At 42.5% G+C, this 18,591-nt stretch overlaps 1 protein-coding gene across 2 annotated transcripts in view; it reads left to right on the top strand.

Annotated features, from left to right (window-relative positions):
• Nucleotides 1-18,591, top strand: part of LOC130527826 (zeta-sarcoglycan) — a 175,566-nt gene extending 156,975 nt beyond the window's left edge. For both annotated transcript variants that reach the window (XM_057036603.1, XM_057036604.1), the window contains exons 7-8: nt 5,957-6,080; nt 16,550-18,591. In XM_057036603.1, coding sequence (XP_056892583.1) covers nt 5,957-6,080; nt 16,550-16,756 — 331 coding nt within the window. In that variant the 3' untranslated portion in view covers nt 16,757-18,591. The remainder of the gene's footprint in view (nt 1-5,956; nt 6,081-16,549) is intronic.

The following is an 18,591-nucleotide window of genomic DNA, read 5'->3' as shown; positions in this document are numbered from 1 at the left end:
CATCATTGAGTGAGGTTTCTTCATACTTAAAAACGGCCAGACTGGTAAAAAGATTGTTTACACGCATCATTTTATAAGCAATGGAATATTATGACAGTAAAAAAAACACTGACCGTTTGTTGTCTTTACAGTGCATCAATGTTTCCTCTTGTAGCTGTATTTTAATTACCAGCTAGCTGCTAAAGGTACCGATTGCTTTAACCCTCCAATTTGTGAGTCAAATATCCGAAAGAGAGATCATTTTATTTGACTAACACATCTTAGCATCTGTGACAACTGTGTACATTTTCTTTACATTTCTTCAATGAGAAAGGAACATTAGGATACTAAAGCCAGGCTTCTTCAGTGCGGAAGGATGTTATGAACAGTCTAGTTGACTCTTCACTAGACCTTTTGCAGAGCTAGCCTTGACCCCGATGAGCTAAAAATGAAAACATGATTGAACAAAGAAGAGAAAGCGTCCCTGCGTAAGTGTCCCCATTCTTTGCTTCATATTCCAGTTTGTTGTAGGTTGGAAGCTGAAGCTTTGATTATCTATAAAAATTGCAGTTTGCAGTCGTCTGCCGCAGCTTGTTGTGGTTTATTTTGGGGGGTTATTATTTATCAACTCCTCTTTACCTTTGGAAAGTTGGTATGGACGCTCGAGGGGAAACAGCATAAAACCAACACCCGCTAAATATTAAACAATCTCGCCATATTGATGTGCATTTGTTTTCTCTCTTTGTATGTGTGTGTGTGTGTGTGTGTGTGTTTAAGAGGACGGCTCTTTGCTCTGAAATTTTCCATGTGGGTACAATGACGAATAATATCCGATTTTGCGACAGAACCAAATGTTCAGATGTGGATAAAGACTTTCTGATTGCCTCAGGCTAGTTTAGGGAGATACCAAATTCAAAGTCGATATATTAAAAAACACAAAAACATAAAGTAAATCCACATATACACCCACATGCTGATGCAAACAAGATTATCTCTATCCATCTGTTTGTCTGTCTGTGCCTTTTTCTCTACATATCAATTTGTTTTTTTGGCTGACTTGTGTTTTAATTTGAGTTTCTTTTGTCCACTTTACATACGTAAAGAAGTCAATGAACAAAAAAAGAAAGGATAAAAAAATGACTCAACTTCAGAAATGATCAACCTGCCACCCTGTCGGAGTCATGAAGGCATGAAATTGCTTGACATTTTCTTTTCTCCTTATGCGGGACACCATCAGCTATTTCCTCAGCAGCATTTTACAGTGAGAAGATCTCTGGAAGTGATTTAGCACAAATCTGAAGTGTTTGTCAAAGGTGGCCAACTGTGGGGGGCAGTCGAACGCCACTTGACTACACTGAGAAAGTTCAAAATGGCTTGAGTGTGTCAAGAGCCAGATCTTCTTGTACATTATATTTAGCGTGTTGAAGAACTCTCTGTGTCCTCCGGAGGGCTGTTTAGCTTTTTGAGGGTATTTCTCCTGTTTTTTTAAATTTATTTAATGGCTTCTGTATACCGCGAACGCCACACTCCAAGCTCTCAAACCTGCCATGTGTTTGCTCTTGTATCCCAGCGTTCCTTTTCAGAAAGAGTTTTAACGTTTTTTGCTGACTGACAGCAGGGGCGCTCAGGCAGGTGAAAAGGTGTTTGGCTCGAAAAGGTTAAAGGTGTGATTACCAACTCGCAAGGTGGCGATAAGTTGATGTGGCTATTAACCATTCTAAAGAGGCAAAGGGCAGGGTGAATGTCAGCCAGGTCTTCTGGGAAATATACATTAAAAAAGACCCAGTTTTGAAAAGTCTCAGCCAGATACACTGATACAGTGTATTTTTTTCTGTCCAGGCTTTTTGATTTATGACCTTTCATCAGAACATTCATGCACAAGTGATCATCATTAGCTTGTGATTGGCGTTTTCTTTTTTTAATTAAAAACAACATGCTCTGACTGTATTAAAATGCTGGTACTTTTTGGAGATCTCCTCGCAGTCATAACCAGAACTTCTTTATACAAAAATCCAAAGTTATAGAAACCAAACTGAACATCTGTTAAAGTTACACCGAAGCTAATGTACCTTCATTGACATTTGTTAATAACAAAACTACAGGAGAGTTGTAAGTCTTACTGAGCAGACAATGAAATATGTTAAGAATGTTATTTGAAATTCAAAAACCTGTTACTTTGATTTAGTTTAGTTTAGTTTCACTGCCTATTGAAAATAAGATACACTGCTCACTAGAAATATTTATGTTCCTCTTGCTTTTTTCTTTTATTTTTGCCTGCTAATATGGAAGGATATTTCTGTTTTTATCTTTTTTTCATATCCATTTGATCTCCTTTTCCTCTGTTTTTCCGCAAAGCATTACAAGTACACTGAAAAGCCATAGTGATGTATTTCTGAGCGGCTTATCTTGTCAGGTTGGACAAGGGGCTATGGATGCTGTAAAAAGTCTTCTTGCAAGTGAAGGTCAAAGCACATCTGTAATGAACGAAAGCAGCTTTTATATTGTTATAAGAGAAAGAGAGAAATTGAACCAATTTTATGTGTGTGTGGTGTGTGTGTGTTTAAGTAGTCATGTACTCTTAATGAGAATTATTCGGAAGTGTGTATATTTTCGTCACCCACAACCATTGGACAGGTTGTTGGAATGAGGAACTTTCCTGTGCGGCGTGTGCATATATTCCCAGTATTCACATGGGTCCCCAACATTTACTCCGTGTTTGTAAAAGCTTGAAACAAACTCACTACAGTTGGTATTACAACACCAATCCATCAATCCTTGATGAACAGAGATGTTTACATTATTTGTAACTTGCAATAGTAACTAGGGTAGGCCCTAATACCAGCCCAAGATTGTTGTGTGCGAAATACATCTTAATTATAAAATCTAGCCATGGGTGAAGAGCTAACCAATTGAATCATTATTTGTTGAACACTTGTACTCCTCTCTTTAATAAGTTTTTATATTTTAGTTCAATATATGTCCAAATTTGAGCTTCTTTAGGTACAGACACTTTTGCTAAAGCTGTACTAATGATCGGATTTGACCATTATCCCACAGACACGTCAGAAATGATATCCACACTAATGTCGACAGTCGCCCACGGCACATCAGTAACAGAGTAATGCACAAGCAAAAAACGTTGGTAAATTGAATATAATACTTTGCCATCACGAGGAGAGCAATAAAATGCATTAGTGTTGCATTAACATTGGCTTCCAGACAGCTTTAACAAAATCTAATCAACTTGAAAGTGCTGTGAAACCTCAAGCAGTTTTTCAGCTGGTAGTCAATGACAATTTTATTTAAAAAAAAAAAAAAAATCCTGTTTTTTTCCGTTAGTATCTGCAGAAAGGTACAGAGCTGCAGTTTTGATTGTGCATATTAGGACCATGGAATTAAAGAATCTGACATCAATGATCTTTTTCATTGGACATTTGTACTCAAGCTAATCAGCCTTCCACGGATGTTCTCCTGAGTCTGCTGCTTCTGTAATGATTGCCCATTTTTAAACGAGGCGAAAATAAATGTTTTGTGTATGCGGAGGGAGGTAAAACAGAGGTGATGGCTCAGCGTGTGCACGGTCCAGAACCGTGGCGTGATGGATCGTCAGTATACATGTTTGTGTCTGCCCATCACAGCTGTTTTAAGCCTGCAGCAGCATCACTGTAATTGCCTCAACTGTCAAGTCAGCCAAAGATCTGACAACACCGTTGCAGACTGCAGCTGCAAGCGATTCTGGCGCTCTGCAGCAAGCAAACAAAAGCTCCCGGAGAAGGATTGATAAGTTATTCTCTTCCCATTCCTTTAAAGCAGTGTTTTGTCTCTCACTGTCGTTGTCTGTCTCTTTTGACTGCCTGTCTCTCCCTTTTTCTCCGTCTTCGGCCTGTACCAGTTGAGAGATCGATATATACACGGACCCAGGTGAAGTAGCTGGATGCCCACCACTACACCGCAGAAAACCTGCCCTCACCTTTAATGAACCTCTTCACTTCTCACCGCCTTCGCTACCTTTAACTTCCCGTAAAAAATAAATACACCGTCGGCCGTGATAAACAGTGGGTCTGGAAAAGCTGACAATAGAAACAGTTTCCACGGTCGGGGTTTTACAGTGGGCTGGACACAGAAAATCCCCCATCAACACATAGTACAGACACACGAGAAAACCAAACTCTTGTGTTAGTTCAATGACATAAAATCCACATGGTCGTCGTAGCTCAAATAAAATCTGCTCAGAGAAGTCCGAATGTAGCTGGACTTACACCCCCAGATAGCTCAATAATGAGTCAATAGAGCATGTGGATGGTGAGCGAGCATATGTGTTAGATTTAGGGTTAGGTTAGATCAGGGTTCATCTTAAGGTTTAGAGTTTTGCTAGGGTTGGGGAGTTATGGGTTAGTCTAGAGTCAGAGTGAGGGTTAGCTTAGGTTTATGGTTAGGGGTTAGTGTTAAGGGTTAGGGTTCAAATAAAGTGCCGTGTCCTAATCACATTTAAAGCTTAACTTCTAATTGATTTAGGAACTTTTACCCGCGATGCATTTTCAGGCTGCCAGCATTTTTAAAACATTAATGAAATATAGAGACAAATACTCATATTGATTGGAGATTAAAGATAAAAGGGCATTGTGAAAGCGGACGGGTCCTCCATTCCTCCAAACACAGCACATTTACTTTGAGTCGCTCATTTGCATTAAAATAAAAATAGCAACGCGTGACGGGAAGTGGAGGGAAATTCCTAATCGAACTACTCTGTTTGAAAGGAAAGTCCACGATAGGATAAAACAACCAGTCAATATTGTCGGAGCAGTCTGGATGCCTTGAGAAGTATCTCTTCCATTCTTGGTGCAACCAAGCATGGGGGAAGTGCTCTCACAGGAGCTTCAGCTTTTATGCTTCCAACTGCAGCCCTGCGGTAAACAATGGCAACTCATTGTGACTGACCCAGTCTGAGGAAAATGAGTCTGTCCGGTTTTGTTTTGGGTTTTTAGGTCCACAGACTGGATACAAGTTTAATCAGCATTTACCTCAACCGGTTTATTCCAGCAGCCTCCCTGTAGGGCTCTTACATCCAGCCCTCTAAAGGGCCGCTGAGCAACATCTTGCTGAAAATGTGTCCGCCGAGGAGGGAATGTGTTCTCTTCTAATTTAAAATGTGTAATTCTGACATCTATGAGATTGGTGTTATTTATTCCTGTCTGCAAAAAACCCATGAAGATACCCACAAACCAGCAGTGGAACCATCTCTTACATGTTCAGAAGAGATGAAGCGAGCCGCGGTCAGAGAACACAACCTCTGAACAATTGAGAGCCACGCAATGAAGCATCTGGCACCCCTTCCCAAAATGTTTCATCTGAAGTTTACACTGTTGGCTCATTTGGTTCAATAATTTATCTGTGACAAGAGTTCCAGCAAAACTCCTATCGTGTCACAGAGCAGGAACAAACGTAACATGAGTTCAACATGCTCACGACACCATGGCGCTTTTAGAAGGCTGCGGGTAATTTTAGTGTTTCGTTTCTCAGAGCTTTGATCATCGCACAAACTGCGGCGGTCTTCGCATAAAAGCTGCTACAAATGCGTCATCTAAAACTAGCAGGATGGATCCAGTGTCCTAAAGGGGAAAAAGCCCTCACTAATTCACTCTTGAGAACACTCTTCAGAAGGCAGCGTGCCCGCTATATAATGCACGTCACATTGTGGAACTTCAGGGAATTATGCTCCGCAGAGCAAAAGTTGATTTCCAGCCCCTCCCCCCTTGTTTTAGCCATGCTAAATGAATCTGCTGCCTTATAAAGACTGGCTGGGGGGCTGAAATTGTTTCAGACTTTATTGATCCTATTCTAATTGTCGAGTCATAACAAAAGCATCAGACCATGTTGGGGTTTTTTTTCAACAATTCTACAATCCCCCCCCTCCTTGCTGGTGTGTACTTCCCCCTTTTTCTACACAATAAAATACATGTGTCTCTGTTTGCTTCAGGCTGGAATCCCCTACTCGGACACTGACCCTGGAGGCACCCAGGGGTGTGGAGGTCAATGCTGGAGTGGGAGACTTTACGGCGTACTGCAGGAAAGACCTCCTCTTACAGTCCTCAGAAGGAGAGGTGAGTGTGTTGTAGGCTTTCCAAGTGTGTGTTTTGATATGTGAGGAGAAAAATGCATAAAAGACCTGACAAAAATAGCTTTCCTTTCAAAGGGGCAACACAAAGTCACACAGCCGGCGTGTTTGTATGCGTCTTTCAACTGCGGGACTCTTCAGTGTTGGGCGTGCTTCATTAAAGTACCTTATTAGGCTAATGAGCATCATCAATCCATGCGACCTTGTCCTCCTTTTCTCCTCCTCTTCTCATCCCCCCTTTCTTTCCCTCTTCTCTTTTGGAGAAGTGACTTCATTAAAGCCAGTTTGATGAGGTTCCTTGTCATTTGCTGCCGTGCCGCGTGTGTGTTTATGTGTATGCGTGGCATTGTTAGCCTGCCACTGTCAAGCTCTTTCCATAGCTGTCTGCCACATGGTGTGAGCACCGAAGCAGACTTAGCCATTATGGTGTGTGTATGTGTGCGCGTGTGTATGTGTGTGTCATGTTGCATGTCCACTGGAGCATAATATGTCATTAACTCAGTAATTAACAGAAGAATGGCCCCACTCCCATTTTTCGCACTCTCATTGTCAGTCGCAAACGCAAACACGCACACGCAGAAGCAAAGTTTTGGACAATACTTACCAACGTCACTCACACGCACATTCACATAGATAATAGAAGTTCATAAGAAACAACCAATAAAATTAATTTCCTCTCCCGCGTGCTTGTCCTCATCTCATCCTCCCTCTCCTGTTTTCATGGCGTTCTGAGACAAATTAGCCTGGCAGAGGTCAACGAACTCCCAGGACAGCCGTGGCATAGTGGATGAATGTCAGTGACACAGTGGAAGTCTTTGCAGTTACGTAACAATCTTCAGAGTCCTGCACACACAGCAGGGGCATGCTGTTTTAATTCAGCAGTTTCCGTTCATTGCCATTCCTTCCTCAGTCAAAGGTCAAACCTCTCCCATGATAGTCTCGAACTCTTTTCACACTGCCACCTTCATAACACCGAGATTTTTAAGGAAATGTAGATAAAACGAGAGCTATGTTGCAAAACTAGCGTGCTGGTTACCCAGCTAGGGTTTCTAGCATCTATCTCTTGCAGGTGATTTTGCCAAGCCTGCAAGTTCCGAAGCCACTGATGGGAGGTGTGTCAGCGAAGACAGGATAAAGGCACAATTCTGGATCATCTATTGTTCTCTTGTTCCCATAACTTTTTTCCCGCCGACTGATCGTCAGTCTCCACAGTTCTCAGCCTCCTCCTTCTCATTATTCCCTATTGTATTGGCTTTTTGTGTTAAAGTCTTCTCTTTCTCGAGTTTTCTCTCAATCTCCTGCCCTCCTCTCTTTCCGAGTCTCTCAGCCCTTCATCTCTAAGTAACCCAGCCTGTCTAATTAACTTTCCAAGCTACGGTTGTTCATCACAGTACAGTGGCTGTCACATCCAGGGAAATGGAGGGGGATTATCATTTTTACGCCTCTTCCGTCAGATCTCTCCTAATATAAGGCTCTCTATTAATGCTGAACAATACTTCGAATTATTGTGTAACATGAAGTGTGGGCTCAGCCTTGTCATCCTCATTGTTTTGTCTATTTATAAGAGAAGAAAAGAAAAACGATATTTTGGAGGAAATCAAGTCAGTTCATTGAATTTTGCTATACTTTTACTGTGTATATTAATATTTCAATTCTTGCCCACCAATCACGACTCGACAGTGTCTTGATGCTGGTGGGGAAGGCCTCTTTTTATTGGGCAGATCCCTCACGTTCGTATCTGACCTTGGTGAGCAACCATTAGACCCATGCGTATAACCGGGCATCACAACAGAAGTGAGCAGGAGGGCGGTGACGTGAGATCAATGAAAACCTGCCATACACGCACCCGCATGTGATTGTATTGTGTTTCGCATGAACACTAACAGTAACCATTCCTAAAGATGTAATGGCCAGCAGTCTTCTTTTCAGAGGATCCGCTTTTAAAAGGTCTATTTAACGAGGGCATTTGTTATCCTCGAGCTTAAAGACACCGATTTGCTTGTTATCCACATGATACGGCACAACACCAACTGTTCTGATATTAATGAAAAACATTAAAACACAGAAATCCATGCAAACTGTAGCGCGATAGTTCAGGTTTTTGCACACATTGGTGATTTAGACTAAGTAAAGTGTTGTCAAAAGGGCTTAAAATAATTGAAAACATATGTTTTCGATGTGTATTTAAATAGAATTGTTCAGTGCAGTGAACACTGACATTTACTTAATTTCAGTAACAACAAGAATTGCTTCTAAATAATTACTTAAAATAAACACATTTTCTACTTCTTGTGGCTCAGTCATACCGCTCTAGTAGTCAGGAGTTCATTTTTAGGAGCTTGTCTGAGCATTAGGTGGCAGAAGTAGACTGTGGAGGTGTCTCAGTGCACAGGAAATGAATTAAAGTGGAACGAATGAAATTCTGTTGTGGATACCCACCTCTACTGACATTCTTACATCCAAAAAAAGTTGTATGTCCTTCAGCAGTATGTGGGTGGTGATGTCCTTTAAAAAATCATCCTCAAAAATCCCAACAGTCAACACGCATAGCAATATCACACGAGCCCTTGCTTGGACTATTTTATAATCCTTTTTGAAAACAAAAAGCTGCTGCCAGCAAGCCCGTGGCGATAAATTGTGGACATTCTTTGGTGTAGTAGATGACTTGCTAAATTTTTAATGTTAAAAACCTCCTGCCGATGGACTAGGGTTGTCCCATGTTCCTGCTCTCCCATGTGATGCAACAAAAAAACACCTCTGTCACACTCGTGACAGAGGTGTCAGCCTAGCTGGGAAACCTTCCCTGAAAAGGTGGGCTTATCCAAATAGCATTCCTTTTTATCCACTCTCATCCAAGCTTTTCCCAAGTGCTGACACCACCAAATGAACAGAGCAGAGTGGGATGAAGGGAAGATAGAAGGAGTATCGGACGAGTGGGAGGTGGTGGAGGATGGCAGAAAATAGACGTTTATGTCGATTCCGCGGGAGAAAATAAAGGCACGCGGGATGGCGAGGCTTAAAGTCAAATCGATGTTGTCAGCATCTGGCACTTAAGAAGGGGGCCATTAAAGTTTAAAAAGTTTAGAAAGCAGTGCCGGAATTAGGGCCAAATGGGTTAGAGGTAGGTCAGTGCCGGCTTCCATTACAATCAAAGCCAACGAGAGCTGACAGATCCTCTCAGGATTTCTGGATGCCACCTGGATTCACTTGTCCGACAACTTTATGCGTTTGTCCCATTTTCATTAACGTTCCTGCCTCTGCGTGAACATAAACATTTACACTGGCGCTGACTTATTGTCAGTATCTAACTCATATCATCTCATTATCCAGGTTGTGTTTTATGTCCCCAGACGTCTATGTTCAAGCTTCATCCCCCATTTGTTTTTTGAAGAGGTTGCTTCTACTTGACCTTGGTCAAGCTAGACAAGACAACACAGCAAACGGCTCCATAAATTGCAACTTTTTTTTGAGAATTCAGAGAAGTGTAAGGAAAAGTAACCAAAGTTAACACTTATTTCTGTTTAACTTTGGATTTAACTTTAAGCAGAGTCTTGTCATTGGGTTAATAATGAAGTGCTCCCTTCATTAATTCAGTTGCCATGTCAAAAAGGCTACATTTGCGGTCGAGCAGAAAGTTCCAGTGCCTGGGTGATATTTGAGCACCAATTAATATGAAAAAGAAAAAACTCAATGTTCGTTTTTACTGAAAATAGTTGCCGCAGAGGCCCTTTCAGAAAATGCCGATCTTCTGTGATGAAGTCCGTTGTTAATGTTAACGAGACCAGATGTGGGGGCGTTGGTAGCTCAGTCTCTAGGGCTGGGAGGATGAGGGCTGTTGGTTCAAACCCCAGCGGTAGACCAAAGTTGGAAAGCTGTTCTGATACTGTAAGAGGAGAGGCGTGAAGACACCTTCAAAGCACTTCCGGGGTACCCTTAAGCAAGGTGCCAAACCCTAAAAAAGCAACCTGTAATCCTTTGTCCAGGGATGGACCCATCTGGGACAAACTCAGTCCCCCAACCCCACCCCTCAACGTTGAAACCAACATTATATGGCTTTAGTCTTCAGCACCGTTAAGACATTGTAGATGACAAAGTTACAGCATCATTGTTGTTTGTTGATGCTTCTATACCGTCAAACTCTGAGCAATTATTTTGCTTTATCTATAGAATCAAAAGAGATCATGACTGTAAGAACAATAGAACTGGATAAAGACGATAGATTCATACATTAGTCACCCACGACTAAGCTGTGTAGCGTCTCCTACAGGTTCAGATCTTTTAACAAAGAAAAAAGAGAAATGTTCAGAACCCAACCAGAGCAACTGAGCAATAACATTCTGATTATGCAAATCTAACTTGGGGAGAATCTCCTCACAAAGACAAAGACACAAGAATTAGTTTAATCAGGCAACAGTAATGAAAATTCAAATCAAAGACCTCCGGAACGAGCGCTAAAACGGTCCTCAACAAGGTGGCTAAATGGATGCAAATGTTAAAACGATCATGCCAAGGACAAGAACTGGAACCAAAGGTAAACAGAGGATGGCTTTTGTTACAAGGGGATGGGGAGATAAAGAAACACAGGTGGACGATATCAGACAAGGAAGTACAGGACAACACTAATCAACCGAAATGAGCAGCACTCTATTTTGGTGAGTGCTTACCAAAATGACCAACAAAAAACAGCAACAGCTGGCAAGCTGAGGACCACAAACTTAAAGGTTGAATCTGCTTTTTTTTTGTTTGTTATTCAGCCTCTGCAAGCGTCAAAAGTCTTGAAAAGTTCACATCATTTTGGCCAAAAGGAAATCTGCACTAACGCAGCACTGCAGCTGCACATATTGTACCAGGGTACAGACTGAAATTACACAGCTCAGGCGGTGGGGAACCGAGGGCCCCCGTGGGGAAAGGGAGAGATACCGTCCTCCTTGTGAGTCAGCGCTCCATTCATATGACTTTCTCACCGACCTGCTGTATAAAAACGTGGAAAGCACGAGATGTGTGCATCCATCCAGCCATGCTGTGCACAAGCGTAAACATTCTTTTTTTTCCCCGAACCATTGGTCTCTTTGAGGTGAAATCAGGTTGATAACAATAACTTTTTGAAAGTTTCAGTGAAGCCTTACTGTTTGTTGACAAAATGTTGGGGTTTACTGGGACTGTGTAGCCCAGAGGGGTTCTCCTACTGAAACTGGGACTTAGACTTTTCTGCGTGTGAGATGTTCTACCTGCAGGAAACAGAACAGGAAATGGTTCACAATGCGGAAAATAGGGGAAAACTTTCAAAATACAAAATGCAATGTAAAAGCCATTGAAAACTCTGATTTGTAGCGTTCCAACAACAACACAACAACAACGTTCACCTCCTCCCACCCTCACATATTTTATCATTCCCGCCTCCTCTCCCCGTTACACTGTTGTTGTGCTGTGCTTATTTCGCACCTGCCTTCAAAGAATTGTTGACTTAAATCTCAGAAAGGTCATTATTGTGTATTTCAAAAACCTCGGAGGACTCACTTTGTGCATACGCGTAGGTGTGTGTGTGTGTGATTCTACACGTCTGATGTAATTTTGGCTGTCTGTGTGTGGGATTTGTTGCCCCTCCCCTCGGTCTTATTTGTGCTGTCTATCACACAGTGTGTCTCTATTATGGTCTGCTGCAGGTTTAGTTGTGTTACCATTATTGATTTACCAAATGCAGCATCTGTGTGTGTGTGTGTGTGTGTGTGTGTGTGTGTGTGTGTGTGTGTGTGTGTGTGTGTGTGTGTGTGTGGTACAGTAGAGCAGCCTGATATGGCTTTATGTCCCTCCCACATCTGGGTTACCACACAATCGCTTTCTCTCCAGCCTGTCATTTAGTCTATTGTCAGCTCCCATTCCAGCGTCTGTCCATTCAACATGCCTAATGGTCTGTGTAATGCACTCAGATTGCTTCACAACCTCACACTCTTGCTGGTTTTGTGTGTGTTCGAGTGTGTGTGTGTGTGTGTGTGTGTGTGTGTGTGGGGGGGGGGGGGGGGGGTTAAGGTGAAGCTAGGTGATGATGGAAGGTGAACTGTTGCACGTTTGTATCTGCAGAACTTTGTGCGCTTTCAAGCGTGGGATTCAACCTCCTGAAATTTGCAAACTCTCTCCCCTCCATCCGGTCGCTCTGCTGCACCCCAGACTTCCCAGTCAAAGGCGTGAGCACGGGAAATGGTGGCGAGAAAACAGTCGCAAGAAGAAGTCTTCACGCTTCACTTTATTTCCCTAGAAAAATAATGACATCATAATCCTATACCAGCAAAACTTTTATTTTTAGGATGGAAAGAGTCGAAGGTTCCTTGTCAGCACTTCACAATATTTGATTGGATGAAGGTTACGCTGCTTTCTTCTTTTTCACTTTCACTCTGATGGGCTGCTCAAAATGCAAGGTTAGGGTTAGGTTGTTGCAGAGCTCTTTCCCACACCGATTTTTATACACTGGGAGGCAGGGACACCATCAGCATGACGGCCCCATTGACATAGACTCTGTTTTTAACTAGGCAGGTTTACTCCTGAGCCAGTTTGGAAGCATTTGGAGTTGCAACACAGGGGGCCCTGATATATCTCTGTTTTCATCACTATCCATCACTTTTCAGTGCAGAGCTCTTTTCTTCAGCAGTTTAGATTCTATTTGTGTCTCTGCTACCTGGGGACAGCAACCAAAGGATCCTGTCGTCTTTGGTGCACTAGCTGACATGCTTCCTGTGTGCTATAAATCATAACCTAATTTTTAATGAAAAGATAGCAAGCGTCCAACCGAGTGGCCCCGTGATTACAAAAAATGATAGCTAAACATTTTATAATTGTTGTTTGGATGACTGGTTATACAGGCAACAAAAAGCCCTTCTCCTTCATTTTTTATGTGTTCCTTCATCGTTAATACTCCTCTCTCCTCTCCTCTTGTCTTCCCCGACTCCCTCACCTGCCTGATCTTCCTACACCCTCCCCCCTATACCACTTCTCAACACATCCCACAGACACCTGTTCTTACTCTTGATCTCCGAAAAAGACACCCTAACCCTCTTATCTCCTCTGCGTTCTCCCCACACCTGCCTCCTTCCTCCATCCTGGGAAATGCTCAAACCTTCTCTGCTGCTTTCTCCCCCTCCTTACTATCAGATGATTCGCCTCCCACTCACTTTTTCACCCAGTTCTCCAGCTGTGCCAAAGGAAATCATCCATGAAAAATGTTTTGACCCGCCATAATTGCCGCTTCCCACATGTTTCCCATCTCCTTGACACCAGAGACCATGTGAGCCCTGGAAGGAGGCATTGGAAGACACACAGACGCCACAATGTTTACCCCAGTAAATGATATAAGTCAGTAGCTGCGACTGTTGGTAGTGATATTATGTACAAATAAGTGTTCCAGACTGGAACTTGTTAAGAAATCTTGTCATTTCTCATTTATAAGGCTAGTAAATTACAAATAAAGGTAATCAATCCAGAAGAATAGACATCATACAGAGGAAAGAATGTTTTGTGTGCTGCTGCTAATGATATGGCAAAAACACACGAGATCATTCTGGGTTTTTTTTTTCATCTCCAGAGAGGCCATTAAGATGCGGTAGCTTCGCCTACCAGTATGCCTGAGGGCAACCCCCTCCCTGCAGTGAGAGCTGCAAGGCCTGCCTGTCTGTATTAAATGCCACAGACTTCGTTGCTGTGCTCAACCTTTCAATGCAGTTCATATTCCACCATCAGAGTTCAGTTTTTTGGGGGGTGTTTTTTTGCTGCAGTCCTTCACTTTATTTTAATTAGCAACTTGTCCTGCCTGTCCAAGCTAATTGTAATCAGTGTAGGGAGGCATATGTCAAGAACTTGTTTATTATAATATTTGCTCAATAAAAATGACACATGACCCAGTTAGAGACAAAAGAAGCGACACAGAGGTCTGTAACATTTGCTCCTTGCTTTTACCCGATGTTTCAGGCAATTCGCTTCAGCTAGCAGCATTGAGGATACGCCATGTAATGCCATTAAGGGCCCATTCATTTTTCTGTATCCGTCAGACACATCTGTCACAAAATGTATTAACGTCCACCTATTCGTGAAGGAGCAGCCTCTTGCCTTGTTGTAGAGAACTTTTTACAGACACGTGCCTGCCAACGTTCATACTGACCCTTACATAATGCCGGACCACAACAGGCCGCCCTAATACCTACAGACACTTTCATTTAGGATGAATGTCAACGCTAATCCGACCTTAAGCTCCAACAAATGACTTGCACTGCCTTTCCTGTTTCCACTCCCTGTCCCTGCGTGTCAGTCCATCAGTCCGTCACCTCCCCTCTACTGTTTCTATTCCCTGCCGTGTCTCGCCTATCCCTCTCTGCCTCTCTTCGTCCACTTTTCCCTCGCCTCTCAGCTCCTTTTAATCGATCTCTTCCTCACCCCATCCCTGCTTGTAATCCCCCCATCTTGAACTGATAATCACCCCCCCCTCTTTCGAATACCGTAATCTCTGTCTCTGCCTCTCCTTTGTCTCTCTTCTCATCTCTATCCTCCACCTCATCTCTCACCCCTTTCCAACCTAACTGTCTCCCTCTCAAGCTTTGTTGCTAGGATGTTGCATGCGTCATGGAGGAGTCTCTTTTTTTTCTCCCTGCATTTCTGCACATCGCGCTGCTAACTCTCCTCACGCTCCCGTGCCTTCACCACACTCGGCGTTTATTTTAGGCTGATGTGACAAACCAGCTGCTGGAATTAGATTGGTTTGGGATGTTGCCAAACACAACTGAGTCCTTTCCTCTGAGAGGCTGTAGCTGAATGCTGGCAGGTTTTAGTGGGCAGCTGAAGGGAAGATGACAGGTGCGCACCAGGGACCTGTTACAAGCACACCTTGACATTTAGTGGTCTATTGTGGTATTTTACTTTGGCCTGTGCATAGGGAAGGACGTGATCATGTTTTCAAAAGGAAACTGCTTTTTATTATTTTGTTTAAACCCTCCAAGTTCCAGGGAACACTAAATAGATATTTGGATTATTTGGGTTAACATTGCACTTATTCTCACCATATGGCAGAAAATTTTAAAGCGGGGTATGTAGCCCCTTAAGGGGTGTGATGGGCTCCTCAGAAAATTGGAGGGATAATAACAGAGAAATGCAGAGCCAACAAAATGTAAACTGGTTTTGAAAGATTATTCTAAAATATAATCAATACTAATATGACTTTGACTATAAATATGCCTTTCTTTACATATTTTGATGGATTGTCTGTGGCTTTTTGGGTCCCTGGTTAGAGACTAAAGCTGTTTTGCGGGGGGGGGGTTGGTATGGAAAGGTTTGGAAGCCATCAAATAACAGCACACTGGTCAATGATGACCTCACCCTATTTCTGAACACATGACCTAACCTGTACACACAGATCTTATAGGGGGGTAAGGGTGAGCACAGGAGAGTGCTGAAGCCCAGTTCAATACCATGTTCAGGTACCTCAGCAGTGAACTGAATTTGTCCTGGCACCTCTCCCTGCTACCAGAACCTCTCCCAAATTTTGTCCGCACCAGGGCCTGAACCAAGAACTCTCTCAGCCCAGTCCCCTACAGACTGATTTGCCACCACACATTTTGATTTTCTATGTGTAAATGGACCCAACACTACATGCTGCAGAAGCAGCTGTCGGTTTGACTTTAACACAGTCAAACCGGTTCTAGCAGAAGCTTTAATCTGGAGGTGGACCCCCTGCCATCACACTGCTGGTGGGAATAACCAGTGCTCGCTTTTGAGCAGCATTAGGCTGACTTAGGACGTGGGTGAAAGAGCGAAACAAGACAGCCGAGCTTTTCCGAACAAACACTGAACGCCGAAGAATAAACGGACTAGAGAAGACAATAGAAACTAAGACTGAAAAATTCCAGTCCAAACATGAGAGGTAAGGGATAGCAACAAGGAGAACAAAAAAACCAAACAAATAATAACAAAAATGCAAAGCAATCTAAGTTGAAACCTTTTTTTTTCTTGCTCTTGGGGTTTTTCTTCTTCCTCAGTCAGTCAAAAGATTTCCTTCTGAAAAACAATGTTCTGCATTGTGGATATGAGTACATTTCTTTCTCCCGTTACATTTTCTCTTCTTTCTGTCTTCCTTCTCACCCTTCTCCCACCCTTGCTTCCCTCTCCACCTCTCTTGCCCCCTGCCTTGTTCGCGCCCACTCTCCCTCCTCATCAAAGACTCCCTTTCTAAATAGAAATCCCTTTTTCTCTCTGTAGATCTTCCTTGATGACAACCAGTCAGCTGCTTAATGTGTTACTCGCCTGCAGCAAAGTGCCGTCTCTGTCTCTTCACCTAACCCCAATCCTTTTTATTTTTTTTCAAAGCAGAACTTTCTCTCCTACCGTTCCCTTTGGGTTTTTGATGCACCAAATTAGCTGTGATTTAGTTGCCTTTCTTGCTCCATTTCATTGTTTTTATCATCTGTGTTGTTACCACAGATTTTTCTCGATGCCAACGCCATCAGGCTGGGAAACATTCCACTGGGCAGTGCTGTGGACCCCCTGGAGGGAGCACCTGCAGGGACCACCTACACTAAACAGACTGTGTATGAGCTTTGTGCCTGTGCTAATGGCAAGCTCTATCTGTCTCCTGCTGAGAAAGGTTCAACCTGCCAAACAACTAGTAACTTTTGCCTCTGGAGCTGAAAGCGGGAAGGTTGACCCGCCTCCGAGACATATGGACTAACACAGTTTGAAGCTAATGCTAGCCAAAACACTGAATCAACATGGATAATGGTTTGGTGAGAAGCTAATGCCGGCTTAGACACCACATCCAGGTGGACGGTGATAGCACGGTAAGAAATTTGTGTGAGAAATATTGATTACACCTTGGCAGAAGGGTAAGTCTTGCTAATAGGCTAAATCAATGTGGACCACAGCTCAGTGTGATGCTCCAGTATTTGCCAGTGACTCAACATGGACTAGAAGAGAAGCTATTGCCAGCTTGAAGACCAAATGCTTAAAGATAGATGCGGCGATGGGTGACATAATGGACACAAAAAGCCAACCTGTGGGCACGACGCTACTGTAGCACCACTCATGAACAGTGTCACCCTGAAGGTCTGATAATGATGTTGTCAAAGCCGAAGACATGATGATTTATAAAACTCACGGATTACAGGTGTTCCTGATTGCAGTAGTATCCTAATTCAAGTAATCGTGGGAAGTGTGCTCACTGTATCGTCAACATGTTCTGGAAAACGCATCCTTGTTTGTGTAAGGATAAACACACGGCGATGGACGACAAACCTGTCAGAAGAGACAGAAACTAAGGCATTGGGGTTGTAATAGCTAATGGCTGGCTAACGGGCCACGTGGACCTTGGTCTGAGAAGAGAAAACACTTTAGTCTTGTGGGAAATTAAGGCTAGCTAATGGACCAATCTATACCAGAAAGGCCTTCCCCCTCCTCCCACGATGTTAACGTGTGTACCTTTCACATGAATCTATCCTTTACAATGAATATGATTTCAAGTCACACTTTTTTAGAAGAATTAATGCAAATAATTGTGCTACATCTTTGCAATTCACTGAACCCTTTATGTGTGTCATTTAACATTCTGTTTTTGTTTTTTTCTATGGTTTTACCTCTTGGGAGTTATTCTATCTGGTATTGTTTGTTTCCATAGAGACGGGATAGAAATATAATAAAAGGAGGTAGAGGAAAGAAGCTTCCAATCAGATAAAGGCTCAGGTAGGTGCTAGTGTATACCAGTATGACCAATGAATGGTGTGAGGTCAAACCTCCCGAGGCATCATTTAGACAAGACTCATTTTGGTCTTGTTCCCACAGCATACTTCTTGTCAAGTATCTCCTCTTTGTCTCTTCTTGTCTGACCTTGTCAACTCTATAGGATCTTTTATTTTTTTCAGCAATTACATTTCAAAATGCTTTATTTAAAAAAAGAAAAAAGTTCCATCTGTGACTTCATCATAGTAATCAAATGACATACTGTATATTTATGATGTCTCTACACCTTATTTATAGTTATTTCATTTGATAAGGTCAAGCCAGGCCTGTCCAATATCAGGAACTATTCCCTATATTCCCTCAATTTAAATTTTGGGTGGATTGGATTGTATGCGTGTGGACTGGATTCAGGCCCTAACATATACTCTTTTATTGCGGGGAAAAAATAATACACAGGTGCCTTTTGCTGCTGTTGGTAAAAGCACATAACTGTCTGAACATTCATACTACCCTCAGTGGACCATCTGCAAATGTCTCTGGAAAAATCAATGTATTTATCAACCTACCTGACTATCTACAGTATTTAGTTTCCTGTGTTTTCTGCCCCCCGCTCTCTCTGGTTTTACTGAATGTTTAATATATCAACCGGCAGAAAAGAACAATTCAATCCTGGGTTAAGGTTTCATTTTCCCCATTTGGTTTTATTCTTGATAATAAAAAGCACAGATTATGCCATGTAAATAACAATACTTATGAAATCCCAAATAAAATAATATTGTTTTTATTCAGAA

This window comes from Takifugu flavidus, chromosome 6 (assembly GCF_003711565.1).
Source record: "Takifugu flavidus isolate HTHZ2018 chromosome 6, ASM371156v2, whole genome shotgun sequence".
NCBI lineage: Eukaryota > Metazoa > Chordata > Actinopteri > Tetraodontiformes > Tetraodontidae > Takifugu > Takifugu flavidus.
Note: the sequence above shows the minus strand (reverse complement) of the source record. Positions and strands in the feature narration are given on the sequence as shown.